At 40.4% G+C, this 26,670-nt stretch overlaps 1 protein-coding gene across 12 annotated transcripts in view; it reads right to left on the bottom strand.

Annotated features, from left to right (window-relative positions):
* Nucleotides 1-26,670, bottom strand: part of map4k3a (mitogen-activated protein kinase kinase kinase kinase 3a) — a 229,454-nt gene that overhangs the window by 125,529 nt on the left and 77,255 nt on the right. For all 12 annotated transcript variants that reach the window (XM_048536080.2, XM_048536081.2, XM_059648405.1 and 9 more), the window contains exons 3-6: nt 23,758-23,848; nt 11,251-11,315; nt 7,257-7,312; nt 5,614-5,661 (exon numbers count right to left, since the gene is read on the bottom strand). In XM_048536080.2, coding sequence (XP_048392037.1) covers nt 5,614-5,661; nt 7,257-7,312; nt 11,251-11,315; nt 23,758-23,848 — 260 coding nt within the window. The remainder of the gene's footprint in view (nt 1-5,613; nt 5,662-7,256; nt 7,313-11,250; nt 11,316-23,757; nt 23,849-26,670) is intronic.

The raw sequence follows: 26,670 nt of genomic DNA, 5'->3' as shown, positions 1-26,670 counted from the left end.
CCCACAGCTGCTGCGCTTCCAATAGAACCCATAACACTTTGTCACCTCGTTTAGCCCACATCCTCACTCCATCAAGTACAAGATACATAAAGGTGAATATATACATAACGCCATGCAGCACTGGATCACAAAGCATTACCAGATCCCGCTGTACTTAAACCATTCATTTCATCACAGTAATCTTGTGAAGGTAACCCAAGCTCCCTTCTCCATGTCCAACAATTTTCTAAAAAAGTTCTTCCATTTATCCCTTCTTCTCCCACCTCCAGCTGGCAAAGCTAAAGAACCTTTGTCCCTAAGATTGAGGCTACCTGTTTAGCCATCTCTACTGATTTGTAACTTCATCTCCAAATCAGCCCAAAACCTCCACATTCTCTCAGAACTCCCATTTTCCCTCCAAGCTCACTCTTCCCAAACATTCAAACAGCTCCATATAAAGTCACCTGGCACACTATTCCATCTCATGTGTTGGACATTTCTGCAGCATTTGCGTCAGTTGACTACACCATTCCCCAACACCTCTCCTTCAATGTTCAGCTGCAAGGAATAGCCATATTAAAAAGTTCTACTATTACCTGCAGAGAATCTCTTTCAATGGCTTATTTTCCCACACTATAACATGTAGGGGCAGCAACAGGCCATTAAGTTCAGAGTGTGCTTCACTATTCAATGACCTAATAACCTCCAACTCCACTTTCCTGTCTTTGCCCCATAGCCCTTACTGATGAAAAATCTATCACAGCCTTGAATATACTTAAGGACTCAGCCTCTACAACCCTCTGTGGTAGAGAATTCCACAGATTCTCCACCCTCAAAAGAAATGCCACCAGATCTCTGTCTTAAATGGGCAACTCCTTGTTCTCAGATTATGCTCCTGGTATAGATTCTCCCACAAGGATGAAACAACCTTTTAATTTCTTCGCTGTCAACTACCCTATGAATCTCTCATTCTTCTATATTCCAACAAATACAAAACCAAACCACTCAGCATTTCCTCAAATTATTCCCTCCATACCTGGTATTTGCCTAGTGAACTTTCAGTTGAATATCTCCAGTGCTGGTGTCTCTTTCCTTAGATACGGCCAAAACTGTTCACAGAAATCAAACCGTGGTCTGACTCGTGCCTTGTACAGTTTTAGCAAAACCTCCCTCCTTTTACACTCCATTCCCTTTGAAATTAAGGCCAACATTCCACTTACCTTCCCTATTATCAACTCAACTTGGATGCTAGTTTTTAGTCATTTATGCACGAGGACTCCGCAATCCTTTGTTCTGAAGATTTCTTAAGGCTTTCTTCAATTAAATAAAATTCCACTCCTCTCTTCTGCCCAACAAAATGCATAATCTCACCATTTTCCCATATTATATCCCATTTGCAAACTTATTGTCAATGCGTTTAACCTGTCTGTATCCCTCCGTGTGATCCTCACCACTCACCTTACCATCTATTTTTGTGTCATCAATAAACTTTGCTTTTGCATATGCACTTTCCTCATCCAAGTCTCTAATATATATTGTAAATGATTGTGGCTCCTGCAATGATCCCTGTGACACACAGTTATAGACTGCCATCCTGAAAATGACCCCCATTTTTTCCCCAACTTTATGCCTTTTATTAATTAGCTGATCCTCTATCTATGCTAATATACTTCCTCCAACATTCTGGGCTCTTGTCAAGTAGCCTAATCTGTCATATCTTACCAATGCCTTCTGAAAATCGAAACAGCTGACATCTACGCTGCTTCCCCCTTTGGGGGGAGGTAACAAGCAGGATAGGCAAAAAACTCCTAATAAATCTGTCACCTGAAACATGACCTCTGGAATACATTAAACATCTATTCTTAGGCCCCTCCTATTTCCAGCACACAACTGTCCCTCAGCAGCAACATGTTTAGATCCATACTCAATATCAGCATTTCCTCCCTCCCTTGACCCCTCTACTACCTCTTTGTTGTTAGGCTATTGTCTGACTCCCAGTACAATTAGCCCATTTTACTGGAATTAAACAAAGAATACTGCAACTGCCTTTTGCTTTGACACAAATTACTGTCTTTCAGGCCATTTTCTCAGATCAAACTGAACTGTTACAACTTTATTAATTCATCACAAATACCTGCACAATCTGTTGCAGTTTAAACCCTAAACATTTCTAGATCTGCACACAAATGTGCATACGATGTCTATTCTCAACAGTGCTTAATAAGATTCAGGAGTTTAAAGGTTAATTTATGTGCTTAGGGTGGGAAAGCACTTTGTTGAAATAACAAAACAGAATTGCCCAACCAGAAACAAAGTTTGTGTGTGCTGCAAGAAAGGAAATTGCTTGCAAACCTTCAATTCATACGCACAAAGCCTGAAATGCATTCAAAAAGCATTGAGACTATTAAGACCTAACTCAATGTGTTATCAGCATGTCCTTTTGGTAACTTGCTCCCTTACTTGCTTACAAAGATTACCCCTTCAATGCATCTATGCTGATCACTGCCGCTATTACCTGTAACAATAAGTTCACATTCTTAGTGCTCTTTGGGAAGACTTTTGTCCTGAATTTATCAGATTTATTCATGACTATCTCACATTTATGGTTCCTAATAATGAAGATCCCATATGAAAAGTTTTTCTACATACAGACAACAAATTCCTACACATTTGTAAATACCTCAGTTCTGTCATGCCACCACAAACTCTTCTTTTCTAGATGAACAGGAAAGCCTGAAAACCTGGTCACGTTCACTCCTGTTCATTATACATTCCCAGTTTCAATACCACTGCATTTTATTTTCAAATTTATCCAGTTCCTCTCTAACTTTTTCATATTCGAAATCATGACTTTGCACAGTAATCCAAGTATGGACAAACCAAGAATTAACGTATGTTCAAAACTTTTCTGATTTTCCATTCTATTCTTCTCAAAATGAAGTCCCAAACAAATGTAAGGTCTGTTTATTTAAATGGCGTTAAGACTCTACTTTTATGATTTATGTTGTGCTCCACAATTTGGTCCATCTCCCAAATTGGACTATGCAAGCAGCATGTGGCTTTTTTATTCTATCCAAGTAAAAATGTTATTTGTTGAAATTTAAATCCAGCAATAATTACACAATTACACACCTGTCATGCAGGTTAATGTCTTCTTGTACATGGTTGCAGAAAAAAAGTAATTTCTTCAGCAGTGCTCAAAATACATGGGGGGGGGGGGGGCCTCGTAGGGATGACCAAAAAAAACACATCCCCGTCAACACAATGGAAAGAAGGGACGAGCCACTCTTCCATTTACGCACTGGCTCTCTCCTATGCATCCTCCCAATAGATGCATTCGTGAACCCAGTGCTTGAGGGAACAGGGCGGGTGTGTGCATGTGCGGGAGGGGGGCAGCTATCAACAACGGAGGTGTTTGGCAGGTGGACAACAGCAAGGAGTAGTTTGCGCAATGTGTGCCTGAGAGCCAAGGAGGAACAAGCACACACCCAAAAGCAAGACAGAGAAAGAGAAGAGCCAGCAGAGCATTGTCTGGGGAGACAGAGATTCAGCAAGATGGATGGTGACAGGAGAAAGAAGCTATTAGATGGATATGGTTGGAGGAAAATCTAAAAGTTTGGTTTAAGGGGAGTAGAAGGAACCTATAAAATGGGTCATGGGAAAGATGAAGGGTGCAATGAAGACAGAACAGCTTTAAACCGGTCAACAAATTAATATTCAGCTAACTACAATCCAGTCTGTGGAAGAGGTAGTAGGAACTGCAGATGCTGGATAATCTGAGATAACAAGGTGTAGAGCTGGATGAACACAGCAGGTCAAGCAGCATCAGAGGAGCAGGAAAGCTGACATTTTGGGCTTAGCCCCTTCTTCAGAAATCACAGGCCCAAAAGGTCAGTGTTCCTGCTCCTTTGATGCTGCTTGGCCTGCTGTGTTCATCCAACTCTACACCTTGTTATCTCCAGTCTGTGGAATGTGTGTTTAGGGTGATGGCTTTTCATGTGTTAAAATATCAGCTAATCCGAAACAATTTTCGATGCTAACATGTGTTTTTGAATAGGCACAAGATAATAATGTAGTTTTGAGGGAATTAATGCTTTCCTAATGTGTTGTGGCTTCACATTTAATGGAAAGTTTACTACTGAAGATATTGATGAATTATAGAGTCATATAGTATGGCACCAGACCATGCCAAACATAATCCCAATCTAAACTAGTCCCACCTGCTGCACCTGGCTCTCTCCAAATATTTCCTATTCATGTATCTATCCAAATGTCTTTTGGATGTTGTAATTGCATCTGCATCTACCACTTCCTCAGGAATTTCATTCCACACCCGAACCACCCACTAAAAAAAATTGGCCCCTCACGTCTTTAAATCTCTCTCCTCTCACTTTAAACATGCACCCCCAAGTCTTGAAATCCCCCATCCTAGGGGAAAGACAACTAACATTAATTATATCTATATCTCTCATTATTTTACAAACTTTTGTCAGGTCGCTTGTCAATCTCCTATGCTCCACTGAAAATAGTCCCAGCCTATCTAGCCTCCCACTATAACTAAACCTTCAACACCCAGCAACATCCTGGTAAATCTCCTCTGAACTCTCTCCAGTTTGATAATATCTTTCCCATAACTGGGCAACCAAAACCGGACACAGTATTCCAGAAGAGACCTCAAAATTCTGTACAACCTCTACATGATTCCCAACTCCTATACTCAATGGACTGAGCAATGAAGGTAAGCACGCAAAAAACCTTTTAACGACCCCTATCTATGGGTTCTTCTAATTCAGTTTCTGAGAGCCCATATGTTAACACAAATACAGAAGCTACTTTTGCCACGTGATTGCATCACTTATTAAATGAGGTAATAGGAATGAAAAAGTAGTCCCCAACAGTCCAAAAAGAAATAAAACCATATTCGTCAGTACTAACTATTCCCTCCAAAGTTGAAGCTGTCTGCTAAGTTGACGTTGTACTTAAGCTTTTGAGACCTCAAATCATTTGTACAAATTATGAATGGTAGCCCTGGCACTGAAATTGTCAAACACTACTTTGTACCTTTTGCCTGACTGAACTACTATTCATAACTGCTACCACAGCTACTAGTTCACCACTCATAGTGGAAAAACGTAAAGATGGCCAAAACATTGCTTCCAAGAACCAAAATGAGCAAATGAAGCTGGTACAAGGCTGAATTAATTTATCTAATACTGCAGGCAAACTTTTTGGGATTCAATCTACAGTATGACTCGTCTCCAATAGCAGGCATACGGTAAACTCTCAATTAGGATTGAAAGCACAAGTACAGAGAGCATACATGAAGCTTTCAGAAGACAAAGAGAAAAAAGCAAACACCTCAAAAGTATAAATAACCTCTTGTATCATGAATAAATGTTTTAATTCGGCAGAATGGAGGGGTTAGTGAAGCAAAGATAGTTGATAGTTGGGGGCAACTTTATACAACATGATCCATGCTGAATCACAAGTAATATTTTGACACTGAAGACATCATAAATTGATATCACTTCAAATGTTTTCGTTCATTGCTGTTTTGAAGTTCGCCACAATGGTGTTCAACAGATTTCCAAAAGACAAGTGAAAAAAAGTAGGCAGCAGTTCAACTTTATTTACCTTTATATCTCTGTGCATTTTTCCTTTGCTGTGAAGATAATATAAACCCTACGGCAAAAGAAAGAACGAACATGTATTGCATTAATTATAAAGCCACTGATTTCAGCTAATCAAACAGACTTTAAAAGTTACACGTATGCACAAATAGTCAAACACGAATTTCCAAATGCAAATATTAACCAAAAGATTTGTTTTACCTCATATTCCAAGAAACATTAATCACATTTATTTTTGGAAAGAAGTGACAAGATGGAATGGTTTTACAAACTAAAGCAGAGGAGCTTTAAAATGATACTCAGAAACACTTCTGCAAAGAAATAGAAAGCATAAATCTATAATGCAAGAATCTAAAAAGCTGAAGCAAGGTGGATTGGAGAGATAATGGCAATATCACTAGATAAATCAGTGGCCCACGTTAATATTCATGGATATCTTTTAATTGACCTGTTTAGGGATGTTTTCCACACCTTTGGAGCAGCTGGGACTTGAACCCAGGCCACCTGGCCCAGAAGTAGGAACGCTACGACTGCCCTATAAGGCAGTAATGTTCTGGGCACAATTCAAATCCCACAATAACCAACGAACTTAATTCAATTAACTAATTGAAGTCTGGATTTAAAAGCTAATCTCCATGATACTGCAATGGAATGATCAACTGCAATTCAAAATCTGTTGTGTTTGCATGATCTGGCCTACATGCAGCTCCAGGGTGACAAGGGTGTGACTGGCTCTTAAGGGCTTTCTTAAATGAATAAGCAGCCATATTAACTCAAGGGAAATAGAGATGGACAATAAGGACGGTTTTGCCAATAACACCCACATTCCCCCCAAAATGAAGAAACTGAAAATTGTAAAACACTGGCCGAGAGACTTATGCAAGTTAAGGAACTTAAGCATCACAGAACCAAGACAGGTAAAATGGCATCGCTACAGAATAGTCAATATCTAACAAAATGGGAGAACATCTTCAACGAACTGTACCTGTTCCTACATTCCAAGTGGAATTAATTTGGGTATTGTTTTGGCAGTTGCGCAGCATTCAGATGTGCCCAGCGGCAGTTGCTAGACATCCAAAAATAACAAACGTCGTCCGATTCTCCTTACCTAAATGAAACTATTGTAGCAATCACTATCACCTCAAATCAATTAGTTACAAGAGCACAAACCAGGAATCAGACCTTGAGATGTCCAGGTCTATATGCCTTAACGATTCACAGGAAAATGTCATGGAGTGTTTTTGGCACCAAGCAAGTGATTTCATCAGAACTTCAGAAAATATATTTAGGGTTTTATCTCCCTTATGAATTTACTGCAGCAGCCATTCCCAGAGCTTTGATACATTTACCAAAGTTGAACATCTGCTGATCTTCCTAAGGGCTACTTTCCTACAATGCCAAGGTGTCCATATATCAAAAGTACTTCATTGCCTGTAAACAGCTTTGAAAAGCACTAAATAATAAAAGCCATTCTTTTCTTTTTCCAACTCATCGGTCTAAAGCAGGTCCAAAACCAGTTCCCAAAGATGAAAGGAAATGCCATAATCCACTGAGTTATACCCACAATAAAATGCCTCAAAATTCAGAGTAAAATTGGAATGGACTGTTAATCTGCAATAGCTATTGACTTAGAGTGTAATTGCTTACCTGTAGCGTTTCTCTACACACATAAGCAATCTGTAGTTCTGATAAAGGTCCTGTCACTGTTAGAATGTTAAGAAAATAATGAAATAAGTATAACTCGAATAAATTAACAACTTAGGATATTTCCAGTAATTGAACTAAATCGCAACTTCAGTAGAAGTATTAAACAATGCATGAACAGCTTTTTCCTGGTGATGCAAGCCCTCGCTTTAAACTTCCCAAATTCTCATGTTGTTTGAGGTGCGTTTTTCTAATTGATGTCGCGATTTTTATTTAAAAGTCAGTCTGTGCATCCTTGCCAAGTTACATTTTAATATCAGAGTTGTGAGTCATCACCGCAGATCAGCATACTGCCAACCTCCCCGTCACTTTACCACCACCACCAACCCCACCCCCCACCATTTGTTCTGACTACGGGCAAGGAAACTGCACAACATCTGTACACTTAGGTCATTCTGGGACCAGTACATTTGCTCTAATTCCAGAGTGGAGAGTGAACTGGAATCAATTGCGGGAAATTCTGGCCACTTGGCAATGGGATCAAAAGCAGGAAGAGGCAAAACATAATCAGCAAAGAAGAGAAAAACAGTCAAACAGGTAAGGCCAAAGGTGAGTTGCAAGTGCTGTCAGCTTTGCAGCTACTGTGGTCATTACCAAGTTTCCCTGGTTTGGGGTTTTTTAATTTTATTTGTTTTAATTTAGTTTGTTGCTGGGAGAACCCAGAGTCACCCAGGTTTCTAGTAACCGTCGTGGAGGAGAACATAAAAGAGCACTGCCAGGAAGAAAGAGTCATAAGGAGCACAATACCTCCACTTCATGCAAGAAATACAAATTCCTTCACACTTAGCTCTTCCTTCTCACTTTTACTGCTGAAGAGGACATCATTTAGAATACTATAGTAGGGCTGGGATTTACAATTGATATGCTATCCACTTCAGATATATTGCCTTGATAGAAAAGTTGCCCAGAGTTGCTAGAAATGCTCATTTTTAAATCCACCGTGTGAACTGCAAAGTTTATCCTTTAAATAATATCATGTGTCTTCATTCTCGCACATTGGATATCTCTGCCACGAAAAAACACGAATCTAGCTCTTGCTTTAATCTTGATTCCAATGATAACTTATAAATCACATATCATCATTGCACTATAAGTCATCCTTTCAGAAAACATACTTAGTTTCATCCCAGTTCAGGATCCAATCTGTCAATGTGGGGCAGCATGGTGGCTCAGTGGTTAGCACTGCTGCCTCACAGCACCGGAGACCCAGGTTCGATTCCACCCTTGGGAAACTGTCTGTGCGGAGTTTGTACATTCTCCCCATTTCTGCATGGGTTTCCCCTGGGTGCTCCAGTTTCTTCCCACAGTCCAAAGACATGCAGCTAGGTGGACTGGCCATGTTAAAATACCCCGTAGTGTTCAGGGGTGTGTAGATTAGGTGGGTTGCAGGGGAATGGGTCTGGGAGAGTTCATCTGAGGTTCAGTGTGGACATGTTGGGCCAAAGGGCCTGTTTCCATACTGTAGGGATTCTATGATCTATGATCTTCTACGATCTATAATATTTTCTTTTGGCCCTAAAATAATTTTTTTTTGGAATATTTCCGTTTATGTTTTTCTCAGAGCCACGCATCCACCAAGATTGACTAAATGCCACTGAACCTTCATTGCTGCTTATTGTGAATTTCTTCTCATATCCAAAACAATACCCTATCTGATTGCCTGCCACCTTGCATGATCACACCATCCTCTTTCAAAACCTGTCATCCAACAGAGTGAGAATGCTTTCACATGTCCACTTATCTAACAATAGTCAAGGGATCATTCGGTTATATCTTGTTTGAAAATAATAATTTCTCTTCCTCCTCTCTAACATTTAAAAGCACAGAGTTAATATTCACATATACAGTAACAACACAGCTTCAACTCAGCACTAGTTCTCTCAATTTCTCCACTGCTTCCAAGTTATCAGGTTGTCTATTCAACATCCAGTACCAGAAGACAGACAATGCCGCCAATTAAATATCAGGAAGACTGGAGCCATTGTTCACAATTCACTTTCCAAACCTCTGTTCCTCAGCTACACACAGCATCCCTCACCATGACAGCCAAGAGATTCAGCTATTTGTAATCTTGGTGTCACATTTTATCCAAAAGATAAGCCTCCAATCATTTGAACCAACACAAAGAGCATCCATTTCTAACTCAATATTGTTCCACTTCTCTCCCTGTCGCAACTCATCTGCTGAATTCTCATTCACATTTTTCTTAACTCTACACTTGACAATTCCAACAACGTGGCTGGTTTTGCATATTCCACCATCCATAAACTTTCAATCTCCCAAATTTCTGCCACCTTTGCCTTCCATCAAAGTCAATTTCCTTCCCATCCGTGCTCTGATCTATATTAGTCCTGATCAAGCAATGTCTTGATTTTAACAATCCCAAGACTGCTTTCAAATTCCTCCATGACTTCACTCACTATCTCCCTAATCTTAGCCTACTTCATCACCCTCCAAGATATCTAGGTTATTCAGGCCAGTTCACCACGTTGAATTTAAAATGGTCCTCCACAGGTAGCCACACTTTCAGTTGTGGAGGCTCAAAACACTGGAATCCCCTCCTTATACCTGCCTATTTTACTTTCCACCATTAAAGGCACACCCTAAAAATCAAACCTTTTGACCAAGTTTTAGTTATCTCACCTAGTATCTCCTTTTTTGGCTCATTTGTCAATTCTTCCAAAAAGCAACCCAAAATGCTTTATTGTCAGCTTTATGATATTAAAAGCAAGCTGCTGTTGTCATTCTGAAGCATGTATCACTCACCAGAAAGCACAGGGAATACCACCTGTTCTTTGGCCTGTTAATTGAACCCAGCTGGCTGCAAGAACAAGTTATCTGTTTCACCAGACGGCACATCTATCATTTGATTGACAGCCTCACGTCAAACAGAAAACTCTGCCACAAATGGGAATTTCATTCCAACATCATTTATAAAAGCAGGATGTCCACAAAGAAAGAGATAACAAAGTGCGAAGCTGGATGAACACAGCAGGCCAAAAGCTGACGTTTCGAGCCTAGACCCTTCATCATCCTGTGATGAAGGGTCTAGGCCCGAAACGTCAGCTTAGGTGCTGCTTGGCCTGCTGTGTTCATCCAGCTTCGCACTTTGTTATCTTGGATTCTCCAGCGTCTGCAGTTCCCATTATCTCTGTCCACGAAGAAATTATATTTTAAAAAGCAGTTACTGTATGGAAGGTACAGCCTAAAGGGTTTGTGGAAACAGATTCAATGGCAATATTCCAAAGAGAACTGGGTAAATAATTCCAAGGTAAAAATTTTCAGAGTTATAGGGAAAGAGCAGAGGAGTTAAGACTATGTGGACAGCTATACCAGAGAGCTTGCACAAGCATGACACACTAAATGGCCTGCTTCTACGCTGTATTATTCCAGGATTTTCTGCTGCAGAGTGCTGCTGAATCTTCACGTTGTGGTGTAAGACTATCAACTCCGTAGGTTTTCGAACTGGCTTCACACAACGAGGTTTCAACAAGGACTATAGTTTAAGCAAATCTGACAAAGTTTCTCATTAATTTGTTAACAATATTATGCAGTTTTACAACAGAGTTAGTTACACGAGCAACTAATAGTCGGTTAAATGAACATAACAAAAAGGTAAATCACAGTGTATTCTATAGTCCAGAATGATTAAAATTATGGAACAGTGCAACTGGTATCAGACAATTAACAATATTTGAAAAGCTAAGTGCAAAGTCAGTAAATAGGAGTCAGCATAGAATAAATTTCAACTTATGATTTAAACATGTCAATCTAAGTATGTTACAGGTTTTGAAGAAACCGTAATACTATTTTAACATCAAGATTATTTACATAGAACTGGATAGAATGAGTGAAACTACAATAGTTATGAAACAGGGTACAATATGAAGTATGCATATATTCCTAAGCATTCTTAGAAGTAGTATTTTATGCTTACCATGATAAATATCTTGTAATGATCCACCTCCACAAAACTCCATACAAATCCATAGCTTGTCACGTCTATATTATAAAAAAATCTGCATTTTAATGATTCTTTACAACCAGACCTCCATGCTATCATTTCAAGTGGTGAGAACAAAGGATATCAATTTATTAGCATTAAGGGCTAGATCTGGTAAAAAGTCTCAGGATCTCCCATAATTCTGACAAAAGATCACTGGGCTTGAAATGTTAACTCTGCTGTTCTCTCTACAGATGCTACCAGACCTGCTGAGTTTCTCCAACATTTTGTTTTTGTTTCAGATTTCCAGTCTCCACAGTTTTTTGTTTTATAATTTTGGAGGGTTCTTGTGGTGCAATGGTAATACTGCTACCTGTGAGCCAAGAGACCGGCGTTCAAATCCCATTTGCTCCAGAGCTGTGTAATAACATCTCTGAACAGGTTGTTGAGAAAGTCTCTACCATAATTTTCAAGTCACCTTCAAGACCTGACAGGGCAGAAAGGAGTGTCATAGATTTAAATGTTGTGGAAATACAAGTCCAGATATCAGAGAGATCTGGATGAAATGAAGATCAAATTCTTTTTGCGTGCTAACATTAGAACCAGCCATGAAGCTATTAGGGAATTCTACTCAGTGGAGTCAGGATCTTTGACACACAGGATCCAGGAATTTTGATTAGTGGAGGAAGTCTGTAAGAGACCTAAAATCAAAAATGATTTTCAGGCCACTAGGAGCCAGAGAGATCTGGATTCATTGGAGAACAGGGTCTTGCATTTTTTTTTTAAAAAAGAGATTGAAGTGCCAAAATGCTGTTGGATTCTTTCAAAACCAGCTCCTGCACATTCCATGAACATCAAATATGCCCAAACACCACTGTCCAAATTGTCAGCCAATTCCTTTCATTTTCAAGGATGAGAGTCAAAAGATCTTGCTCTGCTTTTTTTAAATCACGATTGAAAAAATCAGTCTGAGGTGTGCATGACTTTAAGGTTGACTATTTCTATAGACAATTTCCATAAGCAACCAGAAATTCCCTTTTAAAACATTGAATGCTCATCAGTACATTTCCAAGCTGTTCATGTAAAAGTGATACCTGAAAAATTGAATTCTAAAGAGACACTGCGCTCAAAACATTAAACTTTTCTCTCTCATAAATGCTGCTGAATCTGCTGAGTTTCTCCAGCAATTTTTTTTTACTTCAAAAATTGGTTAGGTTAAATTTGATGTAAAACTTGACAAATGAACAATGAACCAATGCCCCGTATGATAAGTTTCTTCAGTCACACACACAGTTTCTCTTATTCCTATTAAAACTTTCAGGTTTGCACAGGTTAAGATCACAGACATGACAGCAGAAGGCCATCAAGTCTAGTCCACCATTCTATGAGATCATTACTGGCCTATTAGTTCTCAACTCCACATTCCTGTCTCTCAGACCTTCACTGCTTAACAATCTGCTCCAGCCGTGAACGTATTTAATGATCGAGCTTTAATAGTCCTCTGTGGCAAAGCATTCCACAAATTCACTACCCTAGGAAGAAATTCCTCATTTTTTTCATAATTGGGTGACCCTTTATTCTGAGACTATACACTCCAGTCATAGGCCCTCCCACAAAGGAAATCACCTCTCTGCATCTATCCTGTCAAATCCCCTAAAAATCTTGTATGTTTCTTAGAAGGATGAGAAACATCCTTATCATTACACTAAGTACACGCCAAAACTATTTAACCTCTCCTTACGGCAGAATACTTTCAATCCCGGGATCATTCTAGTAAACGTGCTCCAAACTACCTTCAAGTGGTGGTGTATCTTTCTGTAATAAGCAAACTGATAATATTCACAGTATCCTAGGTGTTTATTTATTTTAGAGGTAGACAGGTCAAGTGAGAGGGCAAATCTTTGCAGTAGAATATACTGTGAACAAAATGAGGTTACGCACTTTGGCAGGAAGAAGAGCACAGCTGAACATTATTTAAATACACCAAATCACAAGAAGCTGTAACACAGAGGGATATGGAAGACTTTACACAAATCACAAATGTTAGCATACAAGCTCAGCAGATAAGAGGGAAGGTGAACAGAATGTAGTATTAAAATAGACAAGTTGTGCTAAGCCTATGAAAGGTTCAAATTAGGCTGATGTGTATTTTCAGCTTGGAATTCATTACCTGCCTTTTAGCACATGGAACAATATGAAATAAGTATAATTTTCTAACCAATAGAATTAAACAGCATTATACTGCACTTCCATCACAAAGGTAGCCAGTAATAAATAAAACTGGTCATTTTTACACTTGTACCTGCAATTACACCTGAGGTGAACGCTACCAAACATCAGTAAATATCAGTGCTCCTGAGAAGGATACATAATGAACTAGATTACCCTTAGAATGAAGAGCTAGTACCAACTCCAGACTAGAAGTGCTAGACTAAAGCACTAAAGAGATTATTTAAAGCTGTGTACATTTAAACTCCGGTGTAGGAGTGTTCCTAAAGTAACTCCAAGAAGGCCAGTATCCCATCACCAAGTCACCCTTTATTTACACATGCATAAATACAAGACACTGACCCAGCTAACTCAATGCCAGCTCCTTAGGTGAACAGAACCCCTGACACTCCTGTTTATCTGTGTCAGCCAGGACTCCCTGATTGGAGCTGTTAACCTGGTCCAATCAGGGGTCTACCTGGCTGGCCTTGTTCCAAGCACTACAATTTGAAGAGGAAGCTGTTTACAATTCCAACCAAAAAGGTGAAGTCATAAGTGACTTAGATGTGAATATTGTATGTGTGCTGTTTTGGACACTGTATCAGTCATGTATTTTGGGTATTCTGGAAACAGTTTATAAAGGTGTGTTTTAGGATTAACATGTCTATGCTTGTACTAAATATTTGGAAGTCTCTGAATTTGCATTAATAATAGATTGTTTGACTTATTTTATGTTACATCGTTCTTTTGCTTAAACAATTCCGTTTCTTGCCAAAGCAAAATCTACATGATTATAATTCAACCAGAGACCACCTTGTTAAAATCAAAACAATATGATCCATCAATCCGGGTTACACTCTGGGTTCTGACTTGTCCAGTAATATCATCTGCTGGGATCATAACACAAATTAAAATGTTAATCTGCTTTTCAAAATAATTTAAAGCAAAACAATGGTTTAGGCTACATGCAAGTTTAGATCAGAGATATCTTCAAGAACATTAAATGGTGCCATTACCTTAGAATGAGAACTAATCAGAATTTTAATTAAATTTGCATCAATTTACTATTCCCTACTTTTACATTTATGTAAGTTTTAACCAAACTACTACAGAATTTTTAAAACTCTATACTCTGAATTTCATACAAAATTTAAAACACAGATTGATATAGTTGGCCAGATTACAGACATTCACTCACTGACAAGATAAGTCAATAAGGATCTTTAGCATTTATTGGAAACCTTGAAGGTGCAGTTCCAACAGGAACTACGAGCACAGGTCAACTGCAGTCACCCAGGTTATCCAAATTGCAATATGTAATTTGGCAACTAAATGAACAATAGGAATCCTCATCAGATTTATGAACAATGTAAAACTGGATTCTGAGATAACACAGTGTGAAGCTGGATGAACACAGCAGGCCAAGCAGCATCAGAGGAATAGGAATGCTTGACGTTTCGGGTTTGGACCCTTCTTCAGAAATGGGGGAGGTGAAGGGGATTCTGAAATAAATAGGGAGACGGGGAGGCAGATAGAAGACAGATAAAGGAAAAGATAGGGTGAGAGGAGACAGAAAGGTCAAAAGAGGTGGGGTTAGAGAGACAGTGAAAGTGAATGAGAGTGCAGAGTTAGAGAGGGGATAGGTCAGTCCAGGGGTGACAGACAGGTCAAGGGGGTGGGATGAGTTTAGTGGGTATGTCATGGGGGTGGGGCTTGAGGTAGGAGGAATGGTTAGGGAGGCGGGGACAAACTGGACTGGTATTGGCATGTGTACGGGGGAGGGGAGATTTTGAAGCTTGTGAAGTCCACATTGATACCCCTGGGCTGCAGGGTTCCCAAGCAAAATATGAGATGTTGTATCTGCATCTTTCAGGTGGCGTCATTGTGGCATTGCAGGAGGCCCATGATGGGCATGTCATCCGAGGAGTTGGGGGCAGGGGGCTGAAATGGTTCGCGACTGGGAGGTGTAGTTGTTTGTTGTGAACTGAGCACAGGTGTTCCACAAAACGGTCCCCAAGCCTCTGTTTGGTTTCCCCGATGTAGAGGAGGCCACAACGGGAACAGCGGATACGGTACATCACATTAATGATGTGCAGGTGAACATCTGTTTGATGTGAAAAGTCTTCTTAGGGCCTGGGATGGCAGTGAGGGGTGAGGTATGGGGCAGGTGTAACACCTGCTTCGGTTGCAGGGAAAAGTGCTGGAGGTGGTGGGGTTGGAGGGGAGTGTGGGGCAGTCAAGGGAGTCACTGAGAGAGTGGTCCCTCTGGAAAGCACGTAAGGGTGGGGAGGGAAAAATGTCTTTGGTAGTGGGGTCAGATTGCAGATGGCGGAAATGTCGGAGGATGATGCGTTGGGTTTGGTGGGGCGGTACGCGAGGATGAAAGATTCTGTTTTGGTTATTATTGCGTATATGGGGTGTGAGGGATGAGTTGTGGGAAATGCAGGAGACACGGTCAAGGACATTTTCGATCACTGTGGAGCGGAAGTTGTGGTTTTTGAAAGAGAGGACATCTGGGATGTTTGGGAGTGAAATGCCTCATCTCGGGAGCAGATGCAGCAGAGGTAAAGGAATTGGGAAAAGGGGATGGTCTTTTTACAGGAAAATGGATGAGAGGGGGAATATTCTAGGTACTTGTGAGAGTCAGTAAGCTTAAAACGGATATCGGTTTCCAGGTGGATGCCAGAGATGGAGTCAGAGGTGTCAGAAATGGTCCAGCTCCTCATGGGAATACTAAGTGGTGCCAAAACAGTCATCAGTGTAACGGAGGAAGAGATGGGGGATAGGGCCAGCGTAGCTTTGGAAGAGGGATTGTTCCACGTACCCTACAAAAGAGACAGGCGTAGTTTGGGCCCATGCGGGTACCCATGGCCACCCCCTTTGTCTGTAGGAATTCCTCTGACTTCCTTTGACATGTCCATCCCTGGGCCTCCTGCATTGTCACAATGACACCACCCAAAAGATGCAGGAACAGCATCTCATATTTCGCTTGGGAACCTTGCAGCCCAAGGGTATCAATGTGGACTTCACAGGCTTCAAAATCTCCCCTCCCCCAACCACATGCCAAAACCAGCCCAGCTTGCCCCTGCCTCCCTAACAATTCCTCCTCCTTCAAGCTCCACCCCCATCACCTACCCACTGGACCTGTCCATCCTCCCTGGACTGACCTATCCCCTCCCTCACTCCCCACCTATATTCACCTTCACCGGCTCTAACCCCGCCTCTTTGACCTGTCTGTCTCCTGTCACCCTATCTTCTCCTTTATCCATCTTCTATCCGCCTCCCCCCGTCTCCCTATTTATTTCAGAATCCCCTTCCCCTCCTCCATTTCTGAAGAAAGGTCCTGACCTGAAACATCAAGCTTTCCTGCTCCTCTGATGCTGTTTGGCCTGCTGCGTTCATCCAGCTTCACACCGTGTTATCTCAGATTCTCCAGCATTGGTAGTTCCTACTATGTCTAAAACTGGATTCTGTTTCCATCAACTCTCATAGATGGGATGGGAGGTCTAATATCTAACTTCATATGTAGCTGCAGAGGCATCAGTAATTTCAAAAAATAATCACTGCCTGAAACTACAGAAGAGGACAACCTTTAGTTTTCCCAGCCTGATCAGCTAAGTGTTTGATTATAAGACTTATAAAACTTCTAATTTTTTTTTGTAAATCTTACAATAGTGAGCAAGGGAAAGGCTTTTTTTTTAAATTATGTTTCTTCTGAGATCAGTTTCTTGACTGACTTTTAATATTACAGATTGGTATTAGGTTATTTTAATTATTTTTATTTATTTAATTATTAATTAACTAATTAATTTTCATCCAAAGGGCGGTACCTCAATGTTGACCTCAACAACAACTGACATGAACTGAAGTGTGTAAGACTGCAGCCCAATAGTATCAATGTGGATTTCACAAGCTTCAAAATCTCCCCTCCCCTCACTGCATCCCAAAACCAGCCCAGCTTGTCACCGCCTCCCTAACCTGTTCTTCCTCTCACCTATCCCTTCCTCCCACCTCAAGCCGCACCTCCATTTCCTACCTACCAACCTCATCCCGCCTCCTTGACCTGTCCGTACTCCCTGGACTGACCTACCCCCTCCCTACCTATCTTCTTTTCTCTCCATCTTCGGTCCGCCTCCCCCTCTCTCCCTGTTTATTCCAGAACCTTCTCCCCATCCCCCTCTCTGATGAAGGGTCTAGGCCCGAAACGTCAACCTTTGTGCTCCTGAGATGCTGCTTGGCCTGTTGTGTTCATCCAGCTCCACACTTTGTTATCTGTCTAAGACTGACAACCTCTTTTACATGTTTAAGCCTGACATATGACGTGAATTCTCAAACTGTTGAGGTGAGATGGCACTAACCTGATGTTCAGTAACACAGCATCACTAAGATTTACTCTTTAACCAAGAAGTGTAGAAAATTAATTTATTTAGGATTCTATTTAAGTGCTTTACTGCAATGCTACCCTTCTACCTCTTCCCAAAAGTAGTGACTTGTACTGAGATAAAGAAAAGGTTGGCCTATTCAAGGACAAAGGAGAGAAGTTATGTGAGGAGTCAGAGAAAATAAGAGAGATTCGTAATGAGTACTTTGTGTTGGTATTCACTGAGGATTGGTTCATGATGGATGTTGAGGTTAGGGATAGATGTTTGATTACTCTAGGTCAAGTCAGCATAAGCATAAGGACAAGTCCCCAGGTCCAGATGAGATCTATCCCAGGTTATTGAGGGAAGCGAGAGGGGAAATAGATAGGGCCTTAACAGATATCTTTGCAGCATCCTTGAGTACGGATGAGGTCCTGGAGAACTGGAGAATTGCTAATGTTGTCCCCTTGTTTAAGAAGGATAATCCAGGTAATTATAGACCGGTGAGCCTGATGTCAGTGGTGGGGAAGCTGCTGGAGAAGATACTGAGGGATAGGGTCTATTTACATTCAGTAGAAAACAGGCTCATTAGTAATAGGTTTTGTGCAGGGAAGGTCATGTCTTACCAACTTTATAGAATTCTTTGAGGGAGCAACAAAGTTGGTAGATGAGGAAGGGCTGTGGATGTCAGATACATCAACATGAGCAAGGCATTTGATAAAGTTCCCCATGGTAGGCCGATGGAGAAAGTGAAGTCACCTGGGGTCCAGGGTGTACTAGCTAGAATGGATAGAGAACTGTCTGGGCAATAGGAAACAGAGTTGTAGTGGAAGGGGGTTTCTCAAAATGGAGAATCGTGACCTGTGGTGTTCCACAGAGATCCGTGTTGGGGCCACTGTTGTTTGTGATATACATAAATTTTCCGGAGGAAAGTATAGATGGTCTAATTAGCAAGTTTGTAGATGACACAGATTGGTGGAGAAGTAGATAGTGAAGGGGACTGTCAGATAATGCAGCAGAATATAGATAGATTGGAGAGTTGGGCGGAGAAATTACAGATGAAGTTCAATCCAGGCAAATGCATGGTGATGCGTTTTAGAAGATGCAATTCAAGAGCTAACTATATGGTAAATGGAAAAGCCCTGGGGAAAATTGATGCATAGAGAGATCTGGGTGTTCGGGTCCCTTGTACCCTGAAGGTGGCAACGCAGGTGGATAGAGTGGTCAAGAAGGTATACGGAATGCTTTCATTCATCGGACAGGGTATTGAGTACAAGAGTTGGCAGGTCATGTTATGGTTGTATAGGACTATGGTTCGACCACATTTGAAAAACTGCGTACAGTTGTGGTCAACACATTACCAGAAGGATGTGGATGCTTTGGAGAGGGTGCAAAGGAAATTCATGAGTATGTTGCCTGGTATAGAGGACACTAGCTATGAAGAGAGGTTGAGTAGATTAGGATTTTTACATTAGAAAGACAGAGGTTGAGGGGGACTTGATTGAGGTTTACAAAATCATGACAGGTATAGACAAGGTGGATAGCAAGAAGCTTTTTCCCAGCCTGGGGGACTCAATTACTAGCGGGTCAAAATTTCAAGGTGAAGGGGGAAAAGTTTAAGGGAGATGTGCGTGAAAAGTTCTTTTCGCAGAGGGTGGTGAGCGTCTGAAACGAGTTGCCGGTAGAGGCGGGCACAATAGCAAGGATTGGAATCCTTCTGCTCTCTGCCCATTCAAGTATCTGAATGCTATCTGAAATAGCATTCAGATACTTGAATGGGCAGAGAGCAGAAGGATTCCAATCCTTGGAAAATAGGCGACAGGTTTAGATAGAGGATCTGGATTGGTGCAGGCTTGGAGGGCCAAAGGGCCTGTTCCTGTGCTGTAATTTTCTTTGTTCTTTGTTCTTCTGTGTTATCCCGGAGCAGTGTTTTTGAGCAAAGTGTGCTGCTTTTGTTTTTAAAAATTCCTGGGTCTACAGATTGTTAAAGAGACAGAAATGGCTTTTAGTAGGGTGACGTGCTCTTCCTGTTAGCTGGAGAAGATCAGGGGGAATTTGAACATTTCTGGACACTATGTCTGTTCAAAGTGTGTTTGGTTACATATCCTACTGGACTGTATGGATCAGCAGTTAGAAACAATGAGAAGTTTGCAAGAGCAAAGGGATGTGATACATAGCAGTTTCAGGAAGATGGAGATAAAGTCAGGTAGATGGCTGACCACTAGGAATGGTAGGAGAGCTAGCCATATAGTGCAGGAGTCTCCCGTGGCTATCCCCACCTCAAACTGGTACGCTGTTTTGGATCCTGTCGGAGAGGGTAGCTTCTCACAGGGAGTAGAGCACTGACAGCCAGGTTTCTAGTACTGTAACTGGCTGTACTGTAATAAGGACAGGTCAGGTTCCAAGTGATTGATTGTAATAAGGGACTTTCTAATTTGGGGCACAGACAGATGCATCTGTGGCCATCAACAAAGCATCAGGACGCTGTTAACATTTTTAATCCGGATGGTGTGTCGTCTCCCTGATGCCAGGATCAAGGATGTCTCAGAGAGGGTGTAGAATGTTCTGAAAAGGGACAGTGACCAGCAAGAGATGGTTTTGCACATTGGTACTTATGACATAGTTAGAGAAAGGGATGAGGCTCTGTACAGAAAATACAGGAAGCTCGAGAGGAGGTTTAAAAAGTAGGTCCACAAGGGTAGTAATATCTGGACTATTACTGGTGCGACATGCCAGTGACAGTAGATATAGGAGGATAGAGCAGATGAACATATGACTGACGAGCTGGTGTAGGGGGCAAAGACTATTTTTGGACTATTGGGATATCTTCAGGGTAGAAATGATCTGAAAGGAGGACACAGTTTCCACCTGAATTGGAAGGGGACCAATATCCTTATGGATGAACTTGCTAGTGCTCCTCAGGAGACTTTAAACTTTTTTTTTTGAGGGGTGATGCTACCAGACAAGGTGGTAGAAGCAGGTTCAATTGCAATATTTAGAAGGCATTTGGATAGGTGTATGAATCGGAAGGGTTTAGAGGGATATGGGAAAAATGCAAGAAAATGGGATTAGGTCAGATTGGGATATCCGATCGGCACATACAAGTTGGACTGAAGGGCCTATTTCTGCGCTGTATGACTCTATAACTTTCCTTGAAACCATATTGCATACTTTAAACAAGCAAAATTATGCATATTTGAGTTGCAAATTTGTCAATTTTTATTTATGTAAAACTGAATTGAATATCTGGGGTGAGCTGGGTTGTTAAAAGCATATATAGAAAGACAAACACAATACTAAAGCAGATGATGGTTATAATTACCAAAATTTCTTAATCCAAGGTAGCACCAATTACTTTAGTTTATGATGGAATCCTCATAACAAATGGAGTCATAGCTGACCCAATCATGACCTTCTAGGCACATATTTACACCATCTTGAAGATTCCCTATTTCCAGTTCCATAACATTGCTCAATTTCTCCTGTTTCAATCAACAGCTGCAGAAATTCTCATCAATGTCTTTGTTACCTATCCTTGGCTATACAAACACGCTTCTGGTTTCCCACATTCTACATTCTGTAAACGTTAGGTCATCCAAAATTTAGGTATTTTGGACACAAATCCACCTACCACGTCTTCGGTCAGAGTTCCTGGAACCGAGCAATAAAGCCATTTGAAAATTCTCATTCTCATTTTCAAAGTCACCTATGTATCTATAATCACTGCCAGAGCCACAACATTCATCACCACCAACACTTCACAGAAGCCTGTAAAACTACAAAATACCCCTGACCTCTCTCCAATGTATTCTTCCTTTAATACACTCTTAAAGCGAACTCTCCAACCAAGCTTTTAGTTATCTGACACAATATCTCATGTATTCAGTGCCATATGCTTTGTGTTCCTATATTCTAGGGAATTTCATCTTACTACATTAAAAAGTACTAATTGCTGCTGTGATCTCTGATAAATTTGCTTCAAGTATACCAGTTATTACTGATGGCATTTATGGCTGTCCTACTTCTAAATATGTTCCTGGTACATGCAAATACATATAAATTGAAATCAAACAGCCTTAAAGTCCACCCATCTCCCTTACAACACAAGATAATAAAATGTGAGGCTGGATGAACACAGCAGGCCCAGCAGCATCTCAGGAGCACAAAAGCTGACGTTTCAGGCCTAGACCCTTCATCAGAGGCTCCTGAGATGCTGCTGGGCCTGCTGTGTTCATCCAGCCTCACATTTTATTATCCTGGATTCTCCAGCATCTGCAGTTCCCATTATCCCTTACAACACAGCCTGCTTGTGCTATTGTCAAATTTACACTTACACACAATTATCTCTGATTTGCAATTTTTTTGATCAAATTAACTGTTTTAAATGCTTTTGGTTTTAATGAATGCTTTTAAATCAATTTAGCTCCAACAAAACCATAGAATCAAAGCGAAACCATAGAATCATAGAATCCCTCCAGTGTGGAAACAGGCCAGTCAGCTCAACAAGTCCACACTGCCCCTCCAAAGAGCGTCCCACCCAGACCCAATTCCCTATTCCTGCATTTCCCATGTCTAATCCACCTAAGCTAAACATCCCTGAACACTATGGGCAATTTAACAGCTATCCTGCACATCTTTGGACTGTGGGAGAAAACTGGAGCACCCAGAGAAAACCCACTCAGACACAGGGAGAATGTGCAAACTCCACACAGACAGTCGCCCAAGGTTGGAATCGAACGCCTGTCCCTGGTGCTATGAGACAGCAGTGCTATCCACTGAGCCACTGTGCCGGTGAAAAATATTTCAATTGAACACCTTACAGCAAGCATAGCAAACTTTCTGTTGCCAGATCTCCAGCTAAGAAAGACCTGCTATTTCATATTCTTGCCTTTTTGCTGCTGACTCTGAAGTCAACGTGATCCTAACCATTAACGATAATGGACTTCAAGGTTGCTTTAATTGCATTTATTCAAATTTCCACATCTAAATTTAAATTTCTAAAACTAACTGTTATATAATAGAATGCATGAATGTGATATTCACAACACTGTCCTTAAATATGCAGGGCAAACCGTTCTCTCGGTATGGTTTTACCAATGCCCACACAATTGTGCTATGGCTTCTATATTCTTACACTTCAATGCCCTTGCAATAAAGGCTAACGTGCAATTTGCCTTCCTAATTGATGACTGCACTTGTATGCTAACTTTCTGCATTCCTCATAGGAATGCATCTAAAATTCATTGAACATCACCAGTTAGAAATTTTATGCTTATTAAAAATGGAAAAGCAGAATATTTTCTGCAACCAAAGCAAATAACTGTGCATTTTTGCATATTTCCACACAGTTTACTCCATCCGCTAACTTGTCACTTAATTATATCTGTTTGCAGTATATTCTATCTAGCTTTGTATCACCTGAAAGCTTAGATACATTACACTCTGACCCCTGGAAGTTATTAATGCAGATTGTAAACAGCCAAGGCTCCAACACTATTCTTTGCAGCGTTCCACTAGTTACAGCTGACCAACTTGAAAAATGCCTTGTTTATATCTACTTTCTGCTTCCTGTTCATTAATCAAATCTCTATCTTTTTTCCTGATTCTATTTAGGTAGGTTGATTTTGATCGGTACTCTGGGGTATTTATTACATTAAAATATTTTACATAAAGGTAAAGGACATGCACACAAAAGGGAAACAACAACTGCAATAGAACTGTCTGCAAGCTCAACTGTATACAACTAGTCATCAAAATGTGCCTGACACATTGAAAAGGCAAAGATTTCTGTTCTATTTAATCATTAAAAACGTTAGTAAATGCAGGTACGAGCATATGCATAATACAGCGTAATCCCTCAAAGGCAGCCATTACAAAAACAATAGCAAGAAACAAAGTGAAATAAGTATGCCATTATACTTACTATACATACCTGAGATAACTGCCAAAATATGCAACTATGTTTGAGTGTTTACAGTCTTTCATCATAATGATCTCCTGCTGTACAATGGCAAAGTCTTCACCTATACAGAGGGAACATTTTAGATAAATAACATATAGACAAATCGACTTGGACAAATCAACATTCACAGCAGCAAGAGTTACCAAAAAGGTAAAACACATTTTAGACAGAAAACAGAAATATGGAATAGTTACAGCATAGAGGGTGGCTATTTCGCCAGTCGTGTTCGGGATGGCTCAATAAAGGAGCAATTCATTTGAGACATTCCTTAACAGCGCACTGTAGCCTTGTGCATTCCATCCTCTCAGATAACAACGGCATGGTGGCTCAGTGGTTAGCACTGTTGCCTCACAGTGCCAGGGACCTGGGTTCAATTCCATCTTCGGGTGACTGTGTGGAGTTGGCACATTCACCCCATGTCTGTGTGGGTTTCCTCCGGGTGCGCCAGTTTCCTCCTGGAGTCCAAAGATATGCAGGCTAGGTGGACTGGCTGTGCTAAATTGCCCATAGTGTTCAGGGAAGTGTAGATTAGGTGGGATGCTCCAAGTGTCGGTGTGGACTTGTTGGGCTAAAGGGCCTGTTTCCACACTGTAGGGATTCTATTCTAGGATCCCTTTCAAATCCGCCTCCACCACAATCTCACAGTATGTTCCAGATCCTAACCACTTGCTACGTGAAAAAGTTTTTACCTTGTATCACCATTGCTTCAACGTCAGTTATCTTAGATCTGCGATCTTTGGTTCTTCATCCATCTGCTGCTGGTGACAGTTTTTCCAACACATATTCTGTCCAGACCCTTCATGATTTTGAACACTTCCCTCCAATCACTTCTTAAATCTTCACATTTCAAAAGAGAATAGTCTTAACTTAGCCAATCAAACTAACCAACTGAATTGCCTCATCCCTTGAACCATTCGCCAATATCTTTCCTGCACCCTTTAATGCCTTCACATCAGTCCTAAGGTGCAATGGATGCTTTAGTAGCTACTCAAAAACAAAACAAAAAACACTGATAAACAGCCACACGTGAAACATGAATTTGTCTATCTCTCCAGAAATGATACTTGACCTGGCTGCTGCAATAAATGAATTAACATTTAACATCTACTTTTGTTTACTCCGTTTTTAAATGATTTAAAATGTTTGTTGCTAGCTTACATCTGTTGTCATGTTCTAATTTAAATACTGTGGTGTCCAAGAAATGAGTGTTTTCCTTGTGTGGTGTGGCTTTAAGTTTAATGGAGTGATGGTAACTGAAATGGGGGATAACTTGTTGAATTCCAATTCCACTTTTACATAGGTCCAAAATACCCCATATATTAATGCAAACACTGAAAACACTGCTGATAAACGACTGTATCACCCAATAAATTAGTTAACAAGAATGAAAGAAAGCTCCTGAAAATCAACATAAAGCTTTCAAGAAAAACTCAAAAGAGCCCTTGGAAAAGAATATTTAATGCTTGAACAAAGTATCCTGAAAGTATTTATTCATTCTCAATTTCTTCCGAACAAAAATAAAGGCTGACAATCTAAAACTCTCATTTCAGGATTCTACATAATTTTAAACATGGATTAGTTTCCATTTGATAGCATCTTTGGACATAGTAAATCAAGGGAAAAAAATGAAATGGCAAATCTTTCGATTACCTACTATTTCAAAAGCAATATTATTTGTTGGGATTACTGACCGTATAATTCGTTATCACATTCACCCCTCATTTCCCCATAATCCTGTGTCATATTTGGAATTCTAGAATCCCAGCTAACCTTTTATAGGCATCAAGTAGCTAATTTCATTTCATTTTCCCTCTCAAATATTATACACTTCATAAGTGGAATGAAAAGGCTTCATTTCTATTGTTACTTTCACACAAACGAACTGACAAACATTGCTGACATTTATATTTTCATCCGCATATCCACGGGGAGAGGAAAGAGAATTAAGTCTGAATTGTGTTTGAGATACTCAGTTGTTATGTGTTTGCTTCATTTCTTGAAGGTATTCAGACAGTCTGACAGATTTAAATGTTTATCATACCTCAGGGATAAGTAGTTGATCACTCAACATTCCCAACAAATTTTTGGTCAGTGAATGGTTTGCATCATTGCACAATTCAATGTTGTTGCTACTTTGTTTTTGGTCCACTGAAGCAGGATCTATAAACAGATCTAGCTCTCTCAGCTTGTCTGGTTTATACATCGAAGCAATCATAGTCAATCTAATGCGGCATTTTGCAATGTCACAGAACATTTGGCCAAGCCCCTCAAAAAAACAGTACTAAGAATAGACCTTTCCAAACTGCCAAGAAAACCAAATCAAGCAGGTAAATTCTGCATGAGAAATGGATTTCAATTAAGAGCTGACTAAAGAAAACAAAATAGAAGCAAAGTAGACCACTCAGCCCCACGAGATTGTTCCACCATTCAACACCATTAATTCATTTGTACTTTGATTTCCACATTTCCATTTACCCTAAAATCCCCTGTCCAACAAGAATCTACCCACTTCAGTCTTATAAATATTCAATGACCCACTTCCACTACCATCTGAGGCAAAAACTGTTCAAGGGGCACATAATCCTCAGAAAACCATTCTCATCTCTATTCTGAAAGGGAAGGTCTAATTTTAAAACCGTTACCTGTGGTTCTGAACTGACCTATAAGAGTTTGCATTCTTCGCACATCAAAATTGTCAAGGCCATTCAGGATCTTATTCATTTCAAGTCACCTCTCTCTTCAAAGCTCCAGTGAAAGCAAGTCTTAAGACAACCCACTCATTCCAGGTATCAATCCAATAACTCTGATAAACAGAAGACCCTTCCACAACTTTTCAAACCTGCCTGGACACGGAGGAATGATACACCCTTGTTCGAAAATGCA

This window comes from Stegostoma tigrinum, chromosome 9 (genome assembly GCF_030684315.1).
Source record: "Stegostoma tigrinum isolate sSteTig4 chromosome 9, sSteTig4.hap1, whole genome shotgun sequence".
Lineage (NCBI taxonomy): Eukaryota > Metazoa > Chordata > Chondrichthyes > Orectolobiformes > Stegostomatidae > Stegostoma > Stegostoma tigrinum.
Note: the sequence above shows the minus strand (reverse complement) of the source record. Positions and strands in the feature narration are given on the sequence as shown.